Raw genomic sequence first — 26,784 nt, forward strand, 5'->3', positions numbered from 1 at the left:
GGGTTCTCTTTATCGCCTTATAGGACTTGTGTGCAGATCTGATGATGTTTAGGTCATGTTTATTGGAGATATGTAGAAAATATATATTAGAGGGTTTACAAATCTTTTTTCTTATTCTGTAATAAGCAGAGTGTTTACACAGAAAAACCATTACCTAAAATTCATTATGGTCTGCACACATAGACAAATCGAAAAGATCTCAGATCTGCATTAACTCTAATGACCAGCACTCGGGTGACGTCTCTTGTTGCACAAAAGAAGTCCAACTGTAAAGAAGTCCTTGAGAATATGACTTCACTTTTCACTCAGACTGTGACTTGAGTAACAGTTTAAGAAGAGTTTACAGTCTCAGTCACTGATTGCAAGTCTTGTGTATTATACCATGATATTCATTTAGAAAATTATGGTCCCTTAAAATGGATGATAAAGCAAGGCATGCTACGGTAAGTAGGGTTTCTACTCTTGTCAGTGACAGGCTGCTACTGTATAAACCTGGGGGGTCCTTCGTCTTTCACCCTAACCTTCCTGCCAGGGTTCAAGATACCATGATGGCAATGGACATACTGAAGAGTCAAGGTTTCAGTATCCAGTCAATACATTCAGCTAGTTCAATTCACTTCATCCATCCATTCTTTTCTGATTATCCAATTCAGGGTCATGAGCTGCTGGAGCCTATCCCAGCTATGATAGGGCAAGAGACAGAGTACACCCTGCACAGGTCACCAGCCTGTCACAGGGCCAACACAGAGAAACAGACAACCAGTATGGAAACCCAGTAGGTTTTCAATTAGATGCCTCCCAGTGACAAAGCACTACACAGAGGGAGAGGAAAACTCCCTTTTAACAGAACGAAACCTCTGCAGAACAAGCAGGGCAAACATCTGTCCTGACCAGCTCGGGGGTGAGAAGAAAGAGAATAGAAAATAAAGGCACAGGGAAACAGAACACACACTGGCCTGGGACAGAGAAGACACAGTTTTATGACATGCAGAGATGGTGTAAAAACACCTAGGAAGTAAATAGAGGAGGGTGGGGAAGAAATGGTCTGTGTATCACAGAAATTCTGAGTTTGATTTGGCCCTAACTATAAGCTTTATTAAAAAAGAATGATTTAAGTCTGTTTTTAAAATCTTTCATTTTCAACGGTCCAAAGGAAAAAGTGTGTAGAGGAGGAAGCTATAGCCAAACATTTTAAGAGATAAAACTGTGATAGTTTGCAGAAAATTAATCTGGAAAGAAACTTTGTGTGGTATAGATTCATCTTTGTTTTTCTCCTTTTTTTTTTACACTGTACTCCCTTTTCACTAACCAGAATCCTTTTGCACATAAAATAAAGAAAACTTTGGGGACATGCTTCAAAAAGTACCATTTAAAAAATGAATATTTTTCTTGTAAAAAATCATCATAAACTGAGAATAAAGAACCATATGTCTTGTTAATGGAGCAATAACTCCCAAGGTCACAATATAGACACAATATAAGAAATTATATTTTCATATTAAGACTTTCACTCCTTTCTCATTGTCTGATTTCCTTCTCACCTTTTTCTCTCGGTAGGAGGTGGGGGACTCAACGTTTTACTGTGAGCTCTGCGATAAGCAGTATCTGAGACACCAACAGTTTGACAACCACATCAACTCCTACGACCATCACCACAAGCAGGTGAGTCATGCCACCTTAACAAGGCACCCAGAGGTCTGGTTTATCCTGCCACAGAACACCTTAAACCTTCCAGACCAAGGTCATGGATTTATTACATCCCAGTGCCACAACAAGCACTCGAGTCTGGTTTCAGACACACGGCAGAACACTCGCTGTGGTCTACAAAATCCCACTAACACAAAACCGTATCCATCCTCATGACCACTATGACTAAAAATTGCAGCACTTCTGATTCATTTCATGGAAGAACTGACAGTTACATTATGACAGGATTAGCTCTTTTTTTTTACTTGGAGTGGACATGGTGACAGAGTAGCACTAGGCAAAGCCCGTTGTTTGGTAATCCACTATTATAATGTGATTAATATGGATAATAATATTCTTAATATATGCAAATTGCCAAGACCTCAGCTCAGAAGCCATGACAAGAGACAGAGACACAGGGTGAAGGCCAGTAAATACTAATTTATTTTAACAAAAAACATGAAATTAACATAAAAATACCAACACAAAGACGACCGTGAGCTCTGGAAGTCAGTTTTATCAGTACAGAGAATGTGTGAGTGGATTAGTGAACAGTACGCTGGTGGGAATGTTGAGTGGCACGAAGGAAAGATGCATATGGAACAAGGGCCCCCAAAGGTCCAATGAACGGTTTAGTTTTATGGATGAAACACTGGGCCAAAGTGTCTGCAGCTGACCTGATGGTCTGCCCCACACACCGCACAGAAGCAGAGCATATAGGCAAACAAGACAAGCAAGCAGAACATCAAACCATAAAGCCTGGATTTTTCTTTCCTCTGTGATGAGCAGAGAAAATGTATCAAAGCATCTTTTGACCAAGTGGTGCTAAAAAAAGCAAAAAAAATAAAAAAGCTGAGTTTACAGTAATTAAGCTCTCTGTGGTAGAGAGTGAGAGGGAAAGCACACACTCAAGAGAAGAAACCAGAAGTTTGAACAACTTTATGTGTGTTGAAATATATTTTTTGATCTACTTTTCAAATATATTCGTATTCAACAAAATTACACACACCAGACACTTTATTAGGCACACCTTGCTAGCTTTCAGAACTACTTTAAAATTTCATGACATAGATTCACGAAGGTGCTGGAAACATTGCTCAGATATTTTAGTCCACGATTTCATTATTGCATAATACAGTTGCTGCAGATTTGGTGGCTGTATGATAATAATGAGAATCTCCTGTTCCACCACATCCCAAAGGTGCAGTGTTGGACTGAGGTCCCATTACTCTGGAGGCCACTGAAATACAGTGAACTCATTGTGCTGTTCAAGAAACCAGTGTGAGATTACTTAAGCTTTGTGACATGGTGCATTCCATCTTGTTGGAAAAGATGGGCACACTGTGATCTTGAAGGAATGGACAGTGTCAGCAACAACATTCAGACGGGCTGTAGAGTTTAAACGATGCTCAGTTGGTACTAAGAGGCTCAAAGGGAGGTAAGTGCAGCAAGTATCCCACAAACCATTACACCACCACCAGCATGGACTGCTGATAAAAGGCAGGATGGCTTTAGGTTTTCATGCTGCATATGCCAAGTTTTTACCCTACCATCCAGATGTTGCAGCATAAATCTGGGCTCCTCATATCAGGCAGCATTTCCCAATCTTCTATTGACCAATTTTGGTGAACCTGTGTGAATTGTAGCCTCACTTACCTGTTTTTAGTCTACATCAGTGGCACCTGTTGTGGTCTTCTCCTGCTGAAATCCATTGCTATCAAAGTTGTTGTGTGTTCAGAGATGCTCTTCTGCATATCTTGCTTGTAACTGGTTATTCGAGTTGCTGTTGCCTCTCTCAGGTAAATGCAGTCTGGCTATTTTCCTCTGACTTCTGACATCAGCAAGGTGTTTCCACCGAGACAACTGCCGCTCACTGTAGAGTTTCTCTATCTGGTCTGTTTTCTGTAAACCCTAAAGATGGTTTTGTGTAAAAAATCCAGTGGATCAGACGTTGTTGAAATACTCCGACCGCCTACACTTAATGTCACTTAAATCACATTTCATCGCTTGTCCTGAATTGCTGAGTTGCTGCCATGTGAGTAGCTCATTAGAGATTTTCATTAACAAGAAGTTGAAGAGGTGTACCTAAGAAAGTGGCAAATGAGTGTTTATTAGTTCCTTGCTACAGTTATTGAATGTATATACTTCATATATATGCCAAGAGATCTGAAGCAGAAATTTAGCTAGTTTGTTTAAAACTGTTGTCCCTTTAACAGTTACACAGCCCGTGTGTGTTAGACTATTGTGGCTGATGTTACAAATCAATAAGTACAACTGTTTTTTGGCAGCATTAGATTTTTTAAAAATGATTTTCGTATCAATGTGATTAAGTATCACAACCAGTCAGATATTCAACTTACAAGACTCGCCAAAAACAAATATTCTTCTCCTCTTTTTTTAAAATCCATTAACAATTGATTTTTTTCACATAATGCATGGCGGTTTTATCTGATGACACAGCCCACTGTATATCAGTATTATGCCCCCAAAATAATGTATAATGTTATATTGGATTTTATACATATCATCCACAGGCCATTTGCACTTGAGAAAGAGAGAAAGAAAATAATATAAAAAAGTAAGAGTAAACACTGAAATAATCAGTGTTTAATATATACGAGTTATTTTATTGGGCAAAAGCAGTCATTGGTTTTACTTTCTATGTACAGATAGTTGACGGTGGGCGACATGGTTTGGGTCTTCTTAGAGGATAAGGTCAACACAAATCAATACAAAGATGTTCTGAGTGATCACGTTCATCATATGATGACACATTTCTGTCCTAATGGGAGGAGTGTCTTCTAGGATGACAGTAATCATATCGATAGGGTACGAGGGGTCACATATTTGATAAGTTTGAAAATGATGTGAATTGAATCCTAGAAACAGTCACTAGAATTGAATTGAAGTCTTAAGGAAGACATTAGACTAATGTGTTTTCCATCATCAACAAAACACCAAATGAGGAAATATCATTTGGAAAAATGGTGTTCGTTACTGTAGCAGAGTTCAAAGGCTTGGAGAATCAATGCCAAAGAGCTCCACGTGTGTTGGTTACTCATAAATCTACACACTGAAGTGTCAGGTTTCAACTTAGTAAATTGTGATAAGAAACAAAGTCCAGAGGAGGAAGGTGCAATGGCGTAAGTCAGATGCTGGACTTTCACCCAAGAGAATATAGCTTTCAGTCCTGTTATTTCACAAGATTTCCCAGCTGGACATTGCATTGTAATGAGGTGATCAATGTTATTATCCTCCTGTCAGTGGTTTTAATCTTGTGGTTGACTAACCAGCATGAATAGACATTCCTCATGAAGATATTCAGAAGCTCTATATCTCTATAGAGTAAGACCTATAGATTAAATGAAATCTATAAAGCCAATAGTAGGCAAACAGGGTCATTTGAGGTTAAAATCAACAGTACAAATTCTCCTAATTAAATAAAAACATAAAGATTATCAATAAGGCAGCCTGCTTACCTAAACTAAATATGTGAAATTGTCGCATTGCTGCAACATTCTTTCTTCTCTCATTATTTTTCTCTCTTCAGTTGGATGTAAAAAAGAGAGATGTGGAGGAAGGCAACTCTGAGAACTTGCAGCTGTTTGGGTGTTTACAAAATTATAGGTGCTGGGAGGAATGTATTTGCTGCAATTACCATTTGTTCACTTGCAAGTGATGAAAGAGGCATAATATTTTTCACAGTTAGCTGTGTGTCAGAGTTATTAGGTTTACTTGAGGATGCGGAGCATTTAGGGCATATTGTTCGAGACTGCAACACTTGCAGGAAATGGATTTTCCAGCACTAATATTCTCTAGCCTGCACACACTCGGCTAAGCTGCCCATCTTTTGGTTCACGGTCAGTCACGGTCCCATCTTCTTTTAGAAATGAAGTGGTTTGCAGAGGGGCTACGTCACCAGCGCTTGGTGTGCTGCTGTGACAGATGAAACGAGCCAGACTGAGAAAAACAACCATGCACAGTTTATCCTATATATGCTGCTTACAGAGACATATTTTTTTTATCTTATAAAATATATAAATTAAACAGTGAGACCTGTCAGTAGCAGAAAGGTGACACATCATTTCTTGTGTGTGCTGTGCACTCCAGCACTGTGAATCTTAAAGGAAACAATAACCCTCGAGGTGAAACTACCGACTTTCGGCCAATGCTTTACAGCTGATGATCTTTCTAGATACAGTAGCCCTTTGTATACAAACTGTACTGTTCGATGTGGATCTCAAATCTCAAATCTATTGTTCATGTTCTATATGGTGTAGTGTAGTGAAACACTCAAATTGATTATATTATGTTTGGGGTAAGTTGTTATTCCCAGTTTGCTATTGCCAGCAGTAATTTATCTACAGTTCACATGGTCAGCATCATTTCCACTACATAACAATATCAGCATGGGAGGAAAAAATGCAGCCTTGGATTGTGGCTGAATATTAAGCGTAAGGATCCCTTGAACCAGGGCCCCCTTTAGAAATATTCACAAAAAAGATTCACACAAAAGGAGATGTTTAATTTAAAAGTGCTGCTAATACAGCAGTAAGACTAATATATTTTTTTAAAAAAGGAATTTGCTACATGATGCTGGGAGTGGAGGGAAGTGTTTGTTTTATAATCACTATGCATTGGTTGATAGCTTCACATCTGAGTAATGACGCTTCAGTATCCCAGCTGACACAATGTAAAGTACATGGAAATTCCTCTGATTTGATTATCTTGCTGTGTACCACAGGGTAAATTAATTACTGAAAACAAACAGGGGAAAAAACAGAAAATCCGTTAATATCATGTTTCTGTTTTGGGAAATAGCTTATTTTTGTTTATCACTCAAACTGTATTCAGCTAAATGTGACAACATGAAATTTTGATGAAAAAAATCATTATGTATCCTCCTAAAACAGACTCCTCGAGGTTCTACTGTTCGCAATGGACGACTTTCATGTTCCCAGATGGTTGTAGAGCATGTATAATGCTGTGATTCTTAATCTCTTATTTTTGTATCTTTCTTAGACTAACATGTTCAGATCATCAAACATATTTTGATATTAAACACAAGTAAATACAAAATACAGTTATTAAATGATCAGTTCATTTATTCAGAGAAAAGAACTGTATCTAAAAGTACCTGTGTTGGGTGTTGCGCCACCCTGGCCTGCAAGAACTGTAATCAAATGTTTGCAACAACTGATAATGAATCTGAAACTGATGGTCAGACATCAGAATTCGTGATAGCATCAGTTACAGCAAGTCGTCAGGTCCCAAAGAAGCAAAGCAGCCCCAGACCATTACACTACCTCCGCCATGTTTGACTGTTTGTATGACGTAAAATGCTGTGTTAGTTTTACACCAGATGTAACGAGTCTCAAACTTTCCAAAACATTCGACTTTTGTCTTTTCAGTACACTGAATATTTTCCCAAAAGTGGTTTTTGCCTTGAAACTCATGGATGCCATTCTTGCCCACTCTCTTTCTTATTGTTGACTCATGAACACTGACAAAGACAACTGAGGCCTGCAGCTCTTTGGATGTTTTCTTTATATTCCTTTGTGACCTCCTGGGTGAGTTGTTGATGCGCTCTTAGAGTAATTTTGGTTGGCCAGCAACTCCTGGTAAGGTTCACCATTGTTCCACTGTTCCACTGTTTACTCCATTTGTGGATAATGGCTCTCATCGTGGTTCACTGGAGTCCCAAAGCCTTATAAAATGCTCTATAATGTTTTTCCAGACTGATAGATGGCTTTGTTTCTCATCTGTTTCTTTAGATCACAGCATGATTTTTTGATTTGTGATCTGTTAGTATACTTCATTTTGTCAGACAGGTTATACTTAAGTGATTTATTTATTCAAAAGGTCTGACATTAATCTGAGCTGGTTGATGAAATTTAAGTTAGTTTTTAAAAAAATGTGGATAATCAGTTAATCGCATGAATTATCTGTATATATATATAAATATATATATATATAGATGATCTGAAACATGTAAGTGTGATGAATATGCAAGAAAAAAAAACAGAAAGAGGGAAAATACTCTATTATTGTAGTCTCCATTCTACAACATGATTTGGTATGTAGGGCACACCTGAATGGATGTAGCTTAGGATTAAGTGCAGCTTGACCATCTGGAAGGACACTGGTTCTATTCCACAAAGTGTCAAAGTGTCCTTGGGCATGATACCTAACCCCACATTTCCCCTGAATACACTGAATTTTCCTGTAAGTGCGTGAAAGGTTGTTAAAAATAGGTTTAAAAGTACGTAGTAAATATGTGTGTTATGAATGAATGTGGCCTAAATCAATGCTAAAAAATACGCTGCTATAATCACTCAAATGTTAGCAAAAAAGAGCATTTGGGCTCAGTTTGCACAAAAGAGTATGCCAACCATTCTTGGAATATGACATAGCCTTCATTCCACCCAGGTTAATAGGCAAAATCATCAGTATTACAGGAAACTGTCATGGGTTTTTTTTTTTTTTTCAAATGTTCGTATTTATATTGATATGCTGTAAACCAGTCCACATGTTTCACAGTTTAACGGCTGACTGTATGCTAACGGTGTTGATTCAGCCCTAGTTTGTCGTGTTGTTACAGTCTACCGTGAGGCTTCCTGTCATTCTGTCCACCCTTCACACTGTATGTACACCTTCCATGAAAAATCACAGGCTACATAACAAACTTTAACAAACCCCACAGTATCTGTCTTCCAGCCTGTCTCTTTGTCCCTCTGTTTGTCCGTCTGTCTGCCTGCCTGCCTCCATGTTTTATCTGTCTGTCTATTTATGTCTGTTTATCTATTTGCTGGTGTCTCTGCCCGCCTTGCTGTCTGTCTCTTGTCATCTGTCTATTTGAGATGTGAACCCACAGGTATATTATTATCATTATTATTATTTGTGACACACACATAGGCACACACACACACGGGCACAAATGACACTTGCACACTGTATCAGTATCTCCGGTCTGCAGACAGCTTGCAGACAGAGCTCAATAAGTGAATTAAGCTGGTCTGGACTCTACTAAAGCTGACACTGGCTGACTTAGACGGCGCATATAGACACACATGCACAAACAATGCACACACACACGCTTACAGACAGAGCAGATACACAAGACTGATAACCCCACCCACTTACCTCACAAATTAAACATTTAAATTCATCTTTTTAATGTATTATCCATTTGACCTCTTACATCTCCTTTTTAATGCAGCCCTGATACGACTGCATCTGCTTCTGTTAATCACTCTGCTTGTCCTGCAGCGACTGAAGGAGCTGAAACAGAGGGAATTTTACAGAGCGCTGGCCTGCAGGAGGCAGAGGAGGCGCAGGGAGGAGAAGAGAGAGGAGAGAGTGCTGAGGAGACTCAATCAACATGAAGACAGGAGGACGGGAGAGTGGTTAGTAGCATCCATAACTTCTTTCTTTCCTTTCAGCTCATTTATTATATTTTATGTGTAAAAAGCTCAATTGTAGCAGTTGCTCCATTTATATTTTATGGAATATGTTTCAAAATAGACTTGGTAGAAAAAATAAGTTTTCCGAAAATCAGTGAAACTGTTAAATATTGTGCTTTTGTTTATCTTTTAAAGTCTTTTTTTAGGACTTAATGCTGCAGTTTTAAGAGTACAATGTTCACATCTGCCTTTCTCTTCAGCCCTACAGAGCATAAATAAAAAAATCTGTTTTGTTTTTTTTTGTTTTATGATCAAGAAGATTTATAGTTTTGGTTCGCTTTCCAGCTCTCAGGAGTACCATTTCCAAGCAGCAGATTTAGGGGAAAAAACTAGATGGACTACTGAATAAGCTAAAAATGAAATTCAGTTGTTATTGAATTTAATTCACAACAACAGTAACCTCAAGGCGTTTTGCATTGTATTGCATTCTGTACGAGTAGAGTTAAGGTAGCTGCTCTGCTTTTTCCTGCCACATGGCACTGAAGAAGATAACAGTGAAGGACTTACTTCCTTAAAAGTAGTTGGAGCACTTTCAGAAAGACATCTAGTGTAATGACATTTATTGTCCAGTTCTGTGTAATTCATTATTGTAAAATTAAATGTCATCAAATAAAAAAATTAATTGCCATTTATTTTTATATGAAGTTTGTATAATTGCTCATAAATAAGTACATTTGTCCTGCATGAAGTTAATGTCAAACTTATTCTATCTTTTAAGCTAAATAAATCACAATATCAGGCTGCCTCTATTAATAATCTGTCCACACTTAGTTTGTCTTCTGCTTCATCATCATCATCACACATGCCTTAAAACTGTGACAATCCTCATTCCAGAATAGACGACGGGAAAAGATTCAAGATACAAGATCTTTATTGTCAATACAACAATATTCACAGTATACAGCGTATCGAAATACCATTTCACCCCAAACACCCGATGGTGCATTTATAGGAGTATCAAAATATATCTACAGGGGATATAAAACTGTAAATTACAAATAAATAATAACTCACTATATTTAAGTTAAATGAAAAAGATGAAAAGGTACTAATACTAACTATATCTATGTATAATAAACAAGGACAAAAGACAATAAAAAGTGATCATGTGCAGTTACAGTAAAGTGAGATGTTGGTGTTGATTACTAGGTTCAAGTTATGGGCAGGATATTGTGGACAAGACAAGACGAAGACACGTGAAAGATGTAAAACGTGCAAGTATAGCATAATATAGATGTGAAAGTTTGTGTTGTTATTATTGAGTCTTCTGGTGAGTACTGTAAAAATGTTTGTAGAGGGCTTTATGTTTGTCAAAGTGTTTGGTTGTATAAGTGTTTATGTTTATCGGCCCTTTGGTGGTAGTTGAGGCCTCTGAGTGCTTGGGGGATGAAGCTCTTACAGTGTCTGGCCGTTACAGTTTTGATGCTGTGAAACCGTCTGCCAGATGGAAGAAGGGAGAACAGTGCGTGTGAGCGGTGGAAAGTGTCCTTCAGTATGCTGATCGCACATCGGATGATGTGTTTGTTGTAGAGCTGGGAGATGGGTGGGAAAGGGCCTCCAATGATTCTCTCTGCTGTCCTCACTATCCGCTGCAGAGACTTCTTTTCAGCAAAAGTGCAGTACCCGTACCAGATAGTGAGGAATGAGAACGCTCTCAATGATTCCTCAGTAAAAAGATGTGAGGATGCGAGGAGGGAGACTGGCCTTGTTCAGCCTCCAAAGAAAGTGAAGACGTTGTTGGGCTTTCTTCAGTGATGGTGGTGGTGTTCAGGTTCCAGGAGCGGTCATTTGATATGTGCACACCCAGGAACTTCCCATTGTTGACCAACTCAACAGCAGATCCGTTGATGTGCAGTCTTCCTGAAGTTAACAACCGTCTCTTTAGTCTTCTGAACATTTAGAGACAGGTTGTTGATCTGGCATCAGTCCACCAGGTGTTGTACTTCCTCTCTGTATTCAGACTCACCGTTGTTGGTGATGAGACCCACCACTGTTGTGTCATCTGCAAACTTGATGATGTGACTTTAGCTGTACTGTGCAGTACAGTCATGTGTTAGCAGAGTGAACTTGACACTTTCAAAAGTTCAAATGTGAATTAATGATGGCCTTGTATTTAAGAGCCTCACACTGTGTCCCACTTGACACCTCCACTGGTTTACTTCAGTATTCAGTGTAAACAATATGCCAAGTGTGAATTATTACAGGATAATAATGTCTCCAATTAAACAGCGAACCTGACCTGCTGCATTTTGAAACTTGTCTAACCTCTGAGCACATCTTTTTTTCTTCAAGAAAACAGTTTAAAGTGCACAGACACCAAAGCGTTCGTACTGGCCTCGCTGCTGCTCATGTGTTCACGTCCATGCTTCAAAGACATTCCCTGTTTCCTGTGTAACCCATGTGGTGACCCTCGTGAGAACACATTCAAACTTTTGATATTTCAAGAACTTGTAGAGTACTTTATGTGGCTGCGCTTGTTAGTATGAATACACTCATCTGATTAAAATTATGTGTTTAGGCAACCCTGTGAGACCCAAATACAGTACGCCACAAAACTTAAGGACCTGAACATTAGTTACCCACGGGTGGCTTCAGATTGAAGAGCATGGTGACAAATAGTAACATAATTGGATAAAACTGTATGAAAACTTATACTTTAGAAAATCCTAGTTCAATCATTTTCTCTGAAATTTTCGACCTTTTTAAGTTGGTGTAACTGATTATATTTAAATTAACTTGAAATATTTTACAGATGTGCAGTATCCATTCAGGATAATTTTACTGTACTTATTTCAGTTGTGTCTTTGTAGTTGCATTTGTCTAGTACTATTGTAACATCCAGAGTGAGTGTGTTGGATAAGTTCTGGGTCTGCAGAAGCAAATCATGGGTGTTACGTAAAATAATATGCATGTTCAGTTATTATGTTTGTTCCAATATGTTTACAGTCTAGTTGTCAGAGTAGTAAAAATAACCTAATATTTGCTGTAATAAAGCCCCACATGAGCATGTAATCAAAATATTGAACAAATAGTTGACCAACAAATTAAGGCTTTAATTTGAACTTTATGTATTCTTCCAAATTTGTGAGCGCACAAAATGATAACAAATATCTACTATAGCTAAAAAGGGGTTGAAAACAGCAGATAAGACTCAAAATGAGTGGAAAATATGCCTCAAAATTACCACAATTATCACAACAGAAGCTCACAAAATATTGGAGGTGGGTACTTTCTCACGCCCGACTGAAGAGGAATGACTTTTACTAAATCGGTCCTGTCCTTTTCATGTAGCTGCAGTGAGTTACGATCATCAGACGGTAGGAATGATGAACTTGCGTGAGCTGGCTTATCCATTACGGGGAACACCCCGCCATGTTTATGTCTGTCAGAGCTGCTTTACAGCTGCGTGTTAATGTTGCTGAAAAATCTACATATCAGTCTGTTTGTTCATGTGCCGGTGGGAAGCTCCGACATCTGGGACTCTCAAGTGGGCTGCCAAACAGTGTTGTGCTCACGTGCTGTTTGTCTTAAAAAAAAAATCCTGTAAGAATAATGATAAACAAACAGAGAGGTCCAGAAACAGATGATGCAGATTTGGCTGCTTCTTGCTCAAAGCGTGTGATGAAAAAGGTTCATCTGGCGAGCTACCAAGCACAAAAAATTGATTTCTCAAAATGTATACGATTGCACACGAATGCAAAATTTGAGCTCAAAGCTGCAAGTCACAATCCGAGCACGCCCACGTAAAGTGAACATTGATCTCTGCCTTAAAATACTCTCTGAAGACACGATCTAACATCCAACTTTTGACTCCATGCATGAGAGTTTTCTTCATGTGTTCCTGGACTGACCTATGTTTGTCTCTCAGTCTTGCAAGTAAAGAAGAAAAGAGAGATCACTGAGAATCTCTTTGGTCACAATGCAATAAAATGCATTTTGTTGTGCTTCACGGGTATTTTCAGAGTGGCTATGAAGTGTTTCTGACCAATCACGCTGCACGGCTGAACCCACTCACTGTACATGTATCAGTATCGGCTGTCATAGCCATTTTCAGATTTGCAACAATGCAGTTTGGCTCCTGGCACAAAAGGAGAGAGAAGAGAAGCGTGGCCAAATTGATTTTCAGCTGGATTTCAGCTCTACTCTCCTCTTGCCCTCCTCAATGCTCATCTTCTTGTTTCCTCCACTCTTTTCATTTTTTTCCCTTTCAGTTTCCCATCTTTATTTCTCTTGTCCTCTTTGCCTTTATTTTTTTTCATCTGTCCCTCCTATCTCCTTGCTTCCTCTCCTCTTTGTTTCCACTTCATTTTCTCCTCACATCTCTTCTTCTTCATCATTTGATTCTTCTTGTCTCCTCATTTTCTTTTCCTTGCATTTTCTTTCTTCTAACCTTTTCCTCTCCATCTCCTTTTATCTCCCTCTTTCTGATTTCCTTATCTTTTCATTCGTCATTTTTCTCTCATTACTTTGATCTTTTTGTCTTTGTTTCCCATTTTCTTTCTTTCTTTCTACTTTTCTTTCTTTTTGTCTTTGCACTCTTCTCTCGTCTCTTCTTTTTATTTCATTCTTTGATCTATTGCTGCATCCTGTTCTTGTGGTCTTTTAACATTTTGATCTTTGTATACTCCTCTCCACAGTGCTCCAGGTTCTGGTCCCATGTTCCGGTCCACGACCGTGGCAGTCGACTCAGCTGATCAGTCCAGACCAGAGATTGTGCAGAACGGCAGCAATATTCATCCAAGCAGCACCACACTGGGAACAAGTAAGAGCTTTTATCCACTTAAAAAGGCATGTACTAGGCTTCTTAAATACTTTATGAGTATGTGTTTGGTTTGGGTGATGAGGATATCACTCTTGATATTGAGGGATTCAATAGCGTGTGGTCTGCTGCAGAATCGCTAAAATATCTCTGTTGACAGCAGACTCTGGAAAAGAAGTGAAAGCTCTGACATCGATGTGTAAGACCTGAAATGCACACATATGAGAGGGTGTGGTTTGAGGGAAGAAGTGGAGTACAACATAACAAGAATCTAATCTGGTTGGTTAGACACTGGATAAAATGATGCTAGGGACTCTGTAGTTGCAGTGAATATTAGGGAAAATTAAGCTATCATTGGAGTTCCTGTAATAAATCAACACAGACATTTTGCCCTGTGTTCAACATTGATGAACCTTGACACACAATTTCTTGCTGCTGACCAGCTCCAAACCATCTCAGCAGTGCTGACCTTTGTGCAAATGGAATGGCTTAAGACTCCAGAATAAATCATATCACATGAGTTGTGTCGCACCACAGAAGCATTTTATAGTTTATATTTTGCTCTGGCAGACTCTGGGCTATTTTAGTTGTGTGTTAAGGAGCTTGGGCATAAATGGTGGCATTTACATAGCGCTTATATCTCTGCTTTTACGGTCCTCTGCAAGGAAGTGGCTTGACTATCATAGTTACGATGAAAAACAAAAACGCTCACCTAAACACATTACAAAGTTGTTGTTCCCAGTGGAACAACACCTGAACTTCAGTTTACCAGGAAAAAACGGGAAGTAAATGTCTAGAAGTTTTGCAAAAAAGAAACAAGAGTATTAAAAGAGTCTGGGCAAGCCACACAATGAGTCCTGAACCAGAAAATAAGCAAAGAAGCAGGGATGCTGGAGAGCTACTTGGTCAGGGAGACAGTGAGCCCCTTCTCCCAGCTTCCTTTAAGCAGGGGCAGGGTAATCCTTAATTAGTCTACCTGCTGGACCTGAGATAGTGGAAACACTGTAGCAGAACAGAATAATGAAAGAAACAGGAAGCAACACAGGTGGAAGGTACATAACTATCACAACTTAAGATTTAGTATTTTTTACAAAAACACTTTTCCAACTGAATTTAATTTCACACATATAGCGCCAGTTTTACTGATATAGCACCAAGAATACTTGTCCCAAGGTGGCTTATTTTGTAAGGTAAAAACTCAAATTATCAATGATCAGAGGATCCCAGATGATATGAACAAGCATTTGGTGAAGGTGGGGAGAAGGAACTTCTTTGTAACAGGACTTCTTCCTGGCCTGAGGTAGAGAGAGGGGAGGTGCAGCCATGAGGATATAGAAGACAGAAAAGATTGTAGCTCCTCATAGAGAGTCCACGAACAACAAAAACATCAGTCAAACTCTGGGAAAGAAAAATACAAGAGTTAATGACATGCTGTAGTAGCATGGCCTGGAGAAGAAGTACTCAGTGCATCATGGGAAATCCCCAGCAACCTCCCTATAGCAGCATAACTAAAGGATGCTTCTGGGTCAAGTTGCTTACTATTATAGAGTTTTTACTTAGTTTTTACTACTTTTTACTTTACTTCTCCTTTAGTTAAGAGGAAGAAAACTGTGCTTGAGATAAATTATTATTATTGTTATTATACTGTACTTGAGATTACAGTATTTTGTCCACCACATTCACAGTGTATGTGAATGTGTCAGTAGATTAGAAATACCTGTGAGAATAACACAGGACAACTCAACAAGATCAAAAGTCAGCATCTTCCCAAAGAATCTTAAACGTATAACAAAAAAATGTCTGAAAGATTAAAATCATCAAGATCGTCCCTCCTTTCACTGCTGTAGTCGAGTCAGAGCTCTGCAGCATTCCTCCCCATCCAGCGCCTCCAGCTCTTTTCAAGGAGGTCAGGTATTCCCAAACTGATAACATGCGCCATCCACTGTGTCTCGGTTTTGCCCCAGGGTCTATTTCCATTCAGCCATACCTGAAGCAGCTGCCTCCTTTCGATGAATTGGAGAAACAGCTTTACCATCAGCCCCTATCATATATGTTTGAGTTTGAATATATACGGAAAATCCATCCAAACTCTGACCATCACAAATGATGCTGCTCAAAATTAATATGACATTCATGCACATGATGAGCATATGTAAACCTCTTACTACAATTGTATACTAAAGTATACATAAAGGCTTGTTTCTCAATATATAATTCTAAGAATAAGGTGGAAGTTAAATTTGTGATCCATTCTCAATGCGTTATAAATCTAAAAGTGATGCCATCTTCTTTCAGTTCACCTAAACAGTTGTGTCCAAGACAGGTGCATTTACAAAAAACAATAAAAAAAGAACAATCTGGAATCTTTTTAACAATATTCCCTTTTGGTTTCAAAGAAACAATCAAGCATAACCTTGTCTTTTCTGAAAATGCACCAGCAATGTGTTCAATATGTTTTCTCTTCTCATTTTAAAGTTGAAATCAGTGCAAAAGTTCAAGAAAGGTTGAATTTAAGTGGAGTTGAAGTCCTAAATTCATTTTCACTTTTAGAGTAGGAAGACTCATAATTCCCCTTCTAAAATTCAGACACTTTACAAACAAGGTTTCTGATGTAGCACATTATAGATCACTTTTAAAGTTATGATTCATCTTAAAACCTTCACTCAAGAAACAATTTCTCTAAATCTCTCACCAAACTGACGTATAGACAGTATGTCTGACAGTACGGTAAGCCCCATAATGGTTGGACAAAGATGGATATTACACATATTACACAAGTCTTATTTTTTGCCATTTCTAAGTGAGACACATTCAAATCTGTGCTTATTTTTTCCTAAGTCCATCCTACATCCATAAATCATATTTAGACGTGCTGAAAGCAACAAAAGAGTAATGGTGCGGCGCCAAAATGCTCAAAAAAGCCTAAGGAGATTACTGTATAGGAAGCCTTAAAAATGAATGGTATTCTTTGTAGGAAGGGTATTCTGTATCCCTTCCTACTCTTTTCTTTATAGTTGGGTTCGACACATAATCCTGTTATGTTCTACATGTAAATGTAACCAGTGTCAGCTGCTATAATCCTTTCTGTTCCCCTCTCCATCTAGATTCTCAGATCTCCCGGATAAAGCCCTTCCTTCCTCTGGACCCTGCTCTGGAAACCACACTCCTGAGCAACACACGGTGGACCTATGAGCAAACAGACGCCAACAGCACCACAACTACTGCTGCTTCTGACTCCTGTGTGCTCGACAAGACCCATCTGGATTACAGTCAACTGCCAACCATTACACCCAGCATCAGCACCACCCTGACAAGCAGTGATACCAACAACTCTACAGAAAACAGCCACTTTAACAAGATCCCTTGGGCTCATGATTATTTAAGCCATCCCATTACTCCCAATAACATCCCAACAACAGCCTCTGGCGCCACCCATAATGGCTCCATTTTCAACAAAACCACAGTGACCAGCATCAGCAAGACCTCCACCACCCCCTCCATTACTAATACCACCAATGTCAGCCTCAACAGCAGCAGGGAAGTATGCAGAGCCTCTGATGTCCAGTCCATTCTGAGCAGAGTCCGCCCTGTCTCTTTCTCGCTGCCCAAAAGGAGCTGTGTCCTCTTACACCAATCAGCTGCCGTATTTATCCAAGCAGGGCAGGGCTCTGGCTTGTCAGGGAAGCAAGAAGGTGCGGCGGCGCATGACAGGAAAACAAATCTGGGGGAGAAAGTCACTGATCAGCAGGTCAAATCATCCGCAGACATGGTTGCTGTTGGTGTAAATCACTGGAATACTGGAAACCAGTGCAGTGAGGAGAGTAAAACTGAAACTCGACCTGTTGAGGCTGGAGCCATTATGTCTACTGAGAAAAGAACTGTGGGACTCTCTGGGACTGGAGCCCAGGTTTCTTTATGTAATCGCAATGTGATCAGAGTAGAGGACTCAATTATCAATGGGAATGGAGCCCAGCTCTCCTTATGTAAGGACGATGGGACTGGAGCCCAAGTCGGCAGTGAAAGTGGGACTAGAGCTCATTTTTATTTAAACAGTGGCATTTCAGGAAAAATTTCTGAAAGTGTAAGCACAGATTCAGAATGCGGAAGCAGCAAAGTTGAAATCCGTGATGCTGTGGAAAATCAGACAGATTTAACCCAACCCCAAGAAGTAAAAGATCTGGCTTGTCCTGTAACAAATGAGCCTAAAAAATCAATTTCATGTGTTGAGACCACATCAGCTCAAGCACAGCCCAATCAAACTCCTCTCCCCAATCCCCAATCTCCCAAGTCAAACTCCTCTCCCTCAAAAGAGTGGGCTTCTTTGCCTCCAAGTCGTCCCAAAGAGCCGTTTTGTCGTGTCCTGAGCCGAGATGGTAGCAGGGTTCTTCTGTGGCCAACGGAGATGGTCAGCTACACCAAAACTTCGCCCTCCATTTCCTACAGTGTCAATCCTCTACTTTATGACTTCAGAGCGCATAACAGGGCCAAGGAAGGGGGTGAAAAAAAGAAAGGAGGGCTGGAGGAAGGGAGCGAGAGAATAAAGCCATCTGTGATCAAACAACCTGACTGCCAACAGAGGCAGGAAGATATGAAGGGAGGAAAGGAGGTGAAGATAGATGAAAGGGAAGAAGAGGATGAAGGAGGACAGGCAGGAAATCCTATGGAACTTGTAGCCCATTGTAGCGGTAGCAACGCAGTTCCGGATCGCTCCAGCTGCCATGATGAAAGCGCTTTAAAATTTGTTCCCATTTCTGCAGAAGGCCACCATGCTCCGACGCTAGGCCTTCAAAAATCAGGGAGGAGGAGGAGGAAGAGGAGGGGTGGGGTAAGGAGAGGAATGAGAAAGAGGGGGAGAAAGAAAAGAGGAGAGGAAACAGACAGAAAAGAGTCAGAAAGGGGAAGAAGGATAATAAGCAGTCTTTGTGTGAATCAGATGTTTGAAGGAAAAGGAGAAGACAGGCTGCAAAGAGAGGGCACCGTAAAAGAGGAGAAGAGAGAAAAAGAGCTATTAAGTAATCTTGCAGCACATCGGCTGGTGGGAGGGATAAAAAAGAGGATGAGGGGAGAAGAGAGAAGGATAAGACGAGATCAGACGGAGCAAGAGAGGGCAGGTAGAAATGACGAGAAGAGAGGGGAGCTATTAAGTAATCTTCCTGTGAATCGGTGTAATCGGTGTAACCAGCTGTGTCTGCAGGTGAAAAGGGAGGCCAGCCAGCATCAATCTCAGCAATCAGCCTCCGGGTGGGGCCAGGGGCTCAGAAAGCTCCTCTGCAGGGATGCAGCATGTAACTCAGTGATTAGCCTCGTCCCTGGGTCTGTTATAGAGATGCCATGCTGTCCTGCAATTACACCCGACCCTGCTCAGAATGACAGAGAGACGTGGGTGATACACAAAAATACACAAGCAGGGAAGGAGGACGGGCAGGGAGATGAGGAGCAAAGGAATCTGAGTAAGGGAGAGATAAGCACTGCTCCGAAAGCTGAAGAAAACGTGTGTAACCCAGCGATTAGCTGTGTTCCTTTTTCCTGTTGTGACACAGCATGCCAGCCAGAAATTTGTCTTGTTCCTAAACCTCACAGAGAAACAGCATGCAAACCAACGATTAGCCTTGTCCCTCCTCCTTTTAGAGAAACAGCGTGCAGTCAAAGACAAACAATACCTGCAGGACACAGCAATCTTGTGTCAAGCCCGACCCCATGCTGCTCTGCACAACAGACAGAAAAAGAGCCCAGATTGAGGCCGGCCTGCGTAGACATGACCCTCCCTGCCGATGCGCTTTCAGAGGAAGTGATGTCGAAGAGAGCAGCAACAGCCAGCAAGAGGAAGAGCGGATTGCCGGAGGCTGGGACAACGCCGAGGAAGAAACGGAAAAGGGGAAGGAGACAGGCGAGGAGAGTCGCCAGTGTTTTAAGGCAAGACGGAGCTCGCACTGATATGACTTCGGATTTAAACGAAGGCGAGGCCTGTTGCATTCAGGATGGTAACGAGGTGCTTGAACTCAATAGCAAAGACACCTGCAACAATTCAGAGGACAAAACTGTTGACTGCCATTTGCTCTGCAGGACAAAACACTCTCTGTGTTCAAATACCAGGGAGGGTAACACCGCTGACAAACTCGATAACTACTGCAGCTCTGATGACAGCAAATTCAGTAATGCCGACGCTAATGACTACAGCCAGTTTAACGTTGGTCCCTCTGGAGGCGAGGAAAAGGTGAAGTGTTCACTGGAGAAACCTTTTAGTGACTGTCATACCAATAACAAACCCAATGACCACAGTCAGGATGATGAAAAGGGCACCATGCAAAATAAGCGTGACAGTTCTGCCATCTCTAGTGCTACTTTTGAGAAAGACAAAAGTCTTTGTCATGGTCACGTGGCTAAAAAAGCCAGTGAGAAAACTGCAGACACACCTGTGGATGGCCTTTCTGAAGATTGTAGCATTAATAACACACACACTGACCACTGTCAATGTAAAAACAAGCACACAGTGAATGAAATAGAGTCTAATGACTCCAAAGCCAATGACGCATTTAGTCATAACTGCGATTACAGCCACAAAAATAACAAAAGTGACCATAGCGAGGAGGAGAAAGCCAAATCGCAGTGCCACATTCGACACAAAAACAGCCTCTCTGATTCAGTGATTGATTACAAAAGCTGCGTAGGGATTCAGCAAAGTGTCGGAGGTGGCGCCGATGATATTGACGGTGGTCAGTGTGACGATTTTAACGGTAATCATGTCACTGATTGTAATCACTGTGTTAATGCTGTGAATGAAGATGTTGCACCCGTGAGGGAGCAGATGGAGGATGAAAGAGGTGTGGAGAAGGAGAGAAAGAAGGAGGAGGAGAAACAGATGGAGAGGAAAAAGTTGAAGGAGAGGCATGAAGAGTGGGAGAAGGAGTGGGTGAGGAGGAAGGAGAAGGAAAGGGAGGAGAGAAGTAAGGAGAGGGAGATAGATTTTGAACATCTCTTCCCAGAGAAGATGCCCCGCTTTCCTCATCGCCTCCCTCCATCGTGCGTCCACCTCCATCCTCCTCTCCTCCTCCAGCCATCCCTTTCGTCGTCCTCCTCTTCCTCTATCTCCTTCCATCACACCATCATCCAGCATCACCTTTCCCTCCTCCCACCTGCACCGCACCTCCCCGTTCCTTCCTACCCTCATCTTATTCCCTCTTTCTCCCCACATTTATCTCCCATCCCTCCGCCGCCACCTCCACCACCACTACCTCCTCCTCCCGCTCTTACTCCCACTTTCTATGCATCTTCTCCCATCCCTCTCCTGGATGCCCCCGGTCCATATCCCTTAGCAGCAGCATTTCACCCTATGCAGAGCCACCACCCATCTCTGTACCCCACTCCACACCCAGCAGTTTTGCCCTTGCAGTTATTGTTCTGAAAAAGAGAAAAAAAAAGAATTAAGAGTGGTACATGTTCACATTTTTGATACAAACAATTACTTGTCAGGTGGGTGCAAACAGCTTTGGGTGTCATCGCTTGCATACTTTTACTGTAGCTGAAATGCGAGGAATTTCAGGAACACTTGCGTAAAAACACAAAACTGATCTTTCTTAAAGCCAAATCCACTGGAAAACCTCATCACCCCGTCCAAACACTCAAGCACTGATTCACACGTCTGAAAAAAATAAAGATGGCTAATTATCTTCATCAACTGCAATCGCACTTGAAATGAGCCTCAGGTGTGCAGCCAGCGGGATCGTGGTAGGGATACACAGCTGGGCTCGTTTCCCTCAGCAGAAATCAGTCAGAGCTGCTGTTTTGCATTTTAAGCTGGCGATTTGCTCGTGAGGCACGTTAGAAAATTTTGTAACTTTAAAGGATGAATTCACCCTCGTATGCTCAGATTTCTTCAGTCTGCCATCGTAGATGTGCGGGAATTTTTTTTAATTTTCATTTGTTTGTTTCAAGAGCTGATGACATTCAAGACTTGCAAAGGACAGGAAGTTGTTTTTCCCAGAATGAGTTACAAAGAAACCCAATTTTAGTGTTTCCCAAGGTTCTAAAAACATTAAACACACTATTTTTTGCTATTTTGCTGTTTTGCATAATTAGAAAACTTCATCATTTAACAAATACGAAAGAGTATTTTCTGGTTAGATTTCACTAACAAAATATGAGTCTGTTGCCACATTCACTTAGTGGAAACCTACATGTTTTTATTCTTAAACTGTACTGGAGTAGCTCTGTGTGATTCACTGTTCAAAGGACCCTGGGTAGTACTGTATAAGCATCCATTTAACAGACAGGAAAAACACGTCCACACCATAATGAAACAAACTTGAAAAATCACAGATATTCCAGACAGAACTAATGGCAGCAAATCCTCTTTAACTTGGAGCTAAATAAAGTGCAAAATTAAAGGAGAATTCCACCAATTCTACACATCAAAGACCGTTTACAGGTCTTGGGGAGTTGCCCTTGAGTCAACTGGCTGGGATTAAGTTTGAATCTGAATAAAATGTGGGGGTGTGGAGTTTGGAAAGAACTGAGCTTAGCAGCAGGCACATGTAGCTCATTCCTCATCGCTGACTAAAGCTGTAGGCTTGAAGCTAAAGGATCCAATGCTAACATAACATACTCAAATCTTGCACTGTACCATCTACAGTCACATGGCACTGTGGATAATGTAGGAATCAGAGTAAGACAAGGAAGAAAATGTATGGAATTAAAAAAGATGATATCTCTTTGGTCTGCTTTAACAGTAAATTTGCCCATTGTGGGTCCAGCAGAGTTAATATATGCTAAAATGGTAGAGTACTACAAGACTGGCATAGTAATAGACAGATAATATGTTCAGGGCGTGAAAGCATAAGTAGGCCGAGATAATGTGAACACTATCCAGTCAGAATAACAGGAAATTTTCAGGGTCCCACATGATGTGAATGCAGCATGAGCCAAAAAAGGGTCTCTTAAGAGACTCTCTGTAACAAAATTGTCTTTTTTTCTCCTATCTTTCAAAATTATGTTTTCATTTTACTGTCCAGTACAGCAATAAAACAGGTGAATAATGATTTTCAGGAAGTGCAAAGAGAAAAAAAAAAACCTTCTTTGAGAGAGGTTTTAAAAGTGCCAATTTAGGGAGCCAGCATATGACGCAGCAAACACATCTGTGTTTGCTCAAGGATGAGCAGATTTCCTGATGGTAATTCTAAGCTGATTTGTTATTATCTAGAATTCCTTGTTGTTACATAATGTCACCAAGGACTGCCACTGGCCTGTGGGTCACCCTTTGAAAACCTTGGCTCAAAGAGATTTTAAAGCAGCAGAGAAAGATGCTGAAGCAGAAGTTATGGTTTCCCTGTATTTAGAGATGAGTGTTAGGGATAACTGCAGGTCGCAGAGCAGTCTGTACGTACACCAATCAAAGCTTAACAATAGGTATCTCGGAACCAAGCATCAGACAAGTTTGACCCAGTCGTGTGGGAAAGAAACACAAGAAACACTTAACAGCAACCTTGCAGATGGATTTGTCCAGAGTTTATATTGACATCTGAAATTACAGAAAAGCCATGTCCTAAATCCTACTTAACAATAAAGTGATTCAATTTCTTTATTTGTTTATAAATAAATTTATAAATTTATCAAAAATATAGCCTTTGTTTTAGGTTGTATTATTCTATAACTTACAGTACTGAATTCAAAAAAAGGGGGAGGTGCGAATAGCTGAAAAATCAGTGGATAAGAGTAACACAACTTACAGTAAAATGTAAAATGTTAATGATTATTTTGTATTATCTGAGTGAATATAGGACTGCTAATGCTGCCATTACAGCAAAAGCCATTGATAGTAAATAATAGATGGACAAACCCACAATGATTTCACATAATGCTTTGTTAAATCTTGAAACATTGAAACAAGTGTTTTTGGCCATTGCCAAGATTTCATACTAAGAAATACATGCTCACATGGCAACACTTTGTATATCTATTATAAGGTAGCAACTGTGCTCTCCCTCGGCTACATTAAATCCTACAATTTTGTAACTGAAAGCATGATCTCACTCAAAAATTGTAAAACAAATGGAAATGCGTTGAGCACATTCTGCGCTCTCTCTGTGACCCCAACTGTAATTCTGTGCAGCGAGTTCATTAATCCACTGCTGCACGTAGGAAAAATTACTTTCCTGTTTTTCACAACACGCCATCAAAGACAGATATTTCTGCACTTTGCAACTATAGCTCAATTTCTCTGTGTCCTATGCATGTATGATTGTAAAATACCCCTTGTCACGCTTTTATTATTTATATTCTGGCACTGGCTAAATCAGGGGTGGGCTATTCATTTTCCCATGGGGCCACATGAGACACAGTGGAAAGCCGCACCAATAAGTTGAACTCAATTCTTTTCAATATTCATTTTATGTCTTTACAAGCCTATTGGTGCACCCCTCCAGCAGACCCAGCTTCTCTTGTGGCCCCTTGGAAAAATAAATTGCCCACCTCTGCCCTTAAAACATATCCTGGTTTATGAACTGTTTGGCTCTAAATGCAACCATAAGTTACTAAAAGAACGCCATGTTGTATTCAGTAAGGCTTGAAACTAGCTATAATTAAACTAGCTAACTATAATCAGGAAAGTGTTTACAGAGGTCATAAATCAGGTGAGCATTAGGGTCGTTTTTACTTCAATATAACAGTACCTGGTTTAAGAAAATCCAACATGTTTCCCTTTTTAGACCATGAAACTACGTCCATCTTTTATATACTATATAGTCTATAAGTTGTGAGAGTCTGTACTGCAGTGTGTCTTCAGGCCGTGACGGCTGAACGTCAGAACAAAATGTTAAGTTCAGAAATAAGCCTTTGCTCTTTGTTTCTGATGAACTGGCTCCAGCGTCTGACCTTTACGCTTGACGTTTTAGACTGTTGATTTTCTCCCGTCTCACTCCACTGCAGCTGAACTACAAACATCCCGAAGAGGTGGTTAACTTTGCATTTAGTCACTCACCCATTTAGGCCTAAACGCACACAGTGAGTGATTCAGCACGCCGCAGGATACAGTTGACTCCAATAGGGGTTTTCCCCGTGAGACAGAGCCGTGATAAAACGTAGGAAGATGTGAGGATTTGACTGACAGGTAATCAAAAAATAACCATTTTTTTAAATTAACACTCTCACCCCTCTGTTGTCACTCACTGGTTGCTTGTTGCACTTTGACAGGTGATTTTCCACTCTGTGGTGTGTGACAAAATAACCCAAGCGCAGTCACATCATTTCACTCAAACGCAGGATGTTCAAAGTGTTCTTTCTTTTTCTATCTGAACAACGCCTCAGGGTGGATTTTTCCTTTAAAGCAGAGGGATACGACACAGTACATACGGAAAAGGCATAGCTCTACCCTTATTCTTTGTTTAAATCTATCTCATTTAAATGATCTCGGCTGAAGTGCAGAAGAAATTTGTCTCAGATAACAAAATGCGCCGCTTCTTCGTAAATCCGGAGAGCCGCTCCCGACTGCGTGACACTCAGACTTTCAGAGGCGTGAATGGCAGGAGTAACGAGGAAGGAAGAGCAGAGAAACGCCCACACCTACTTACACATTGTTTTTCTCTCGCTCCTCTGAAGCTGAACATCTGGCTGCGATTGCTTTGGGGCATCACTGGCAGCACCTATCCATCTCAGCGAATATGGATTATTCTGGTGCAGGCGGCTATGACAAACAAAATAAAAACAAATAAAAATATGCATTAAAATTCAACGACAGGAAGCAGTTTTTGTGGGCAGATTGGCATCCTTATTCTCACTAAAATCTTAAGGCAAGCTCTGTAAAATATATTGGTTTTATTGATCCCAGAAACTTGAACGCACGCACACACGCACACATGCACACACACATAGCTTAATAGGAACAGTCTTTGCCTGCCTTGCCTGCTCTGCTGTTTTTCCCAGAGCTCATCATTAAGTAAATGCTGCCTCCTCACCTTTGGTAGGTTAGACATGTCGCTGCAGTGACACTATAGGTGCCTGCGGTGACATACATGCCACTTACGAACAGTAGCAAACCTCAAAACTAATTCTTCTTCTTGCAGCAGTGTGTGCAAGAAAACATGAGAATCATAGCTAGTGTGATGGCACTCACACAGCAACGTGTCCTCTCCTTGTAGCTGTGCACCACACGGGGTATGAAACCATATGTTCGCTATGAACGTAGGTTTTCTGTATTATTGTGATAAACTGTGTACATTGGAAAAGAAGAAAAAAAAAGCTGTTATTAGATGTATTTTTGTAGAGAACCCTCAGTTGAATGAGGCACAGTTTTTGTATCATGTACTCTGACGCTATTTTAGCTAGTAAACAAATCCCCATGCCCACCTACTATGTCCTCTTGTTGAGCTCTTGTACACACTGTATGTTCTTTAAAAGGTCCGGTCATCAATTAATGGGTTGGAAAGGCATTATTTCAGTTTCTTCAGAAAGCATTTTATCCTGTTTTGTCTTGAGATCTGATAAACTAATATTTAGCTGATTTTTTTGTGTAATCTCATTTCTGCAAACTCATATCCAATGATATTATCCCGCTAATATAATAGATCTAGTAAATCCATTGAGAAAAACAAATTACTCTGAAAATGGAAATAAATCAGTAGACTTGATATCAGAGTGTCTTGTTGTCACTGTTTTTCTCTTCCTTTTGCTTGCTTTCATAAGTCCAGTCCATGAATCTGTGAATCGATACCTTTTACCACCACATCCCTGTAATTTCCCCTGCCTGTGAAACAATAAAGAAAATGAAGACAAAAAGAGTACAGCGCTCATTTTGCAAATATTTTAATCATTTTTTAAACTTGGATCACAAACTAGGGGCAAATACATGCTTGGGAATTAATAGAATTCTCTCAGATGATCAGTGCT

General features: G+C 40.3%; 1 protein-coding gene across 1 annotated transcript in view; it reads left to right on the plus strand.

The window, feature by feature from the left end:
- The window catches only part of LOC102077955 (uncharacterized), an 82,505-nt gene extending 55,980 nt beyond the window's left edge, over nucleotides 1-26,525 (plus strand). Inside the window, exons 2-5 of the mRNA XM_005473704.4 lie at nucleotides 1,558-1,662; nucleotides 8,956-9,092; nucleotides 13,787-13,911; nucleotides 17,013-26,525. Of these exons, the coding sequence (XP_005473761.1) occupies nucleotides 1,558-1,662; nucleotides 8,956-9,092; nucleotides 13,787-13,911; nucleotides 17,013-21,310 (4,665 nt within the window). The 3' untranslated portion in view covers nucleotides 21,311-26,525. The remainder of the gene's footprint in view (nucleotides 1-1,557; nucleotides 1,663-8,955; nucleotides 9,093-13,786; nucleotides 13,912-17,012) is intronic.
- Nucleotides 26,526-26,784: the final 259 nt, after the last annotated feature.

The sequence above is a fragment of the Oreochromis niloticus genome, linkage group LG13 (genome assembly GCF_001858045.2).
Source record: "Oreochromis niloticus isolate F11D_XX linkage group LG13, O_niloticus_UMD_NMBU, whole genome shotgun sequence".
Lineage (NCBI taxonomy): Eukaryota > Metazoa > Chordata > Actinopteri > Cichliformes > Cichlidae > Oreochromis > Oreochromis niloticus.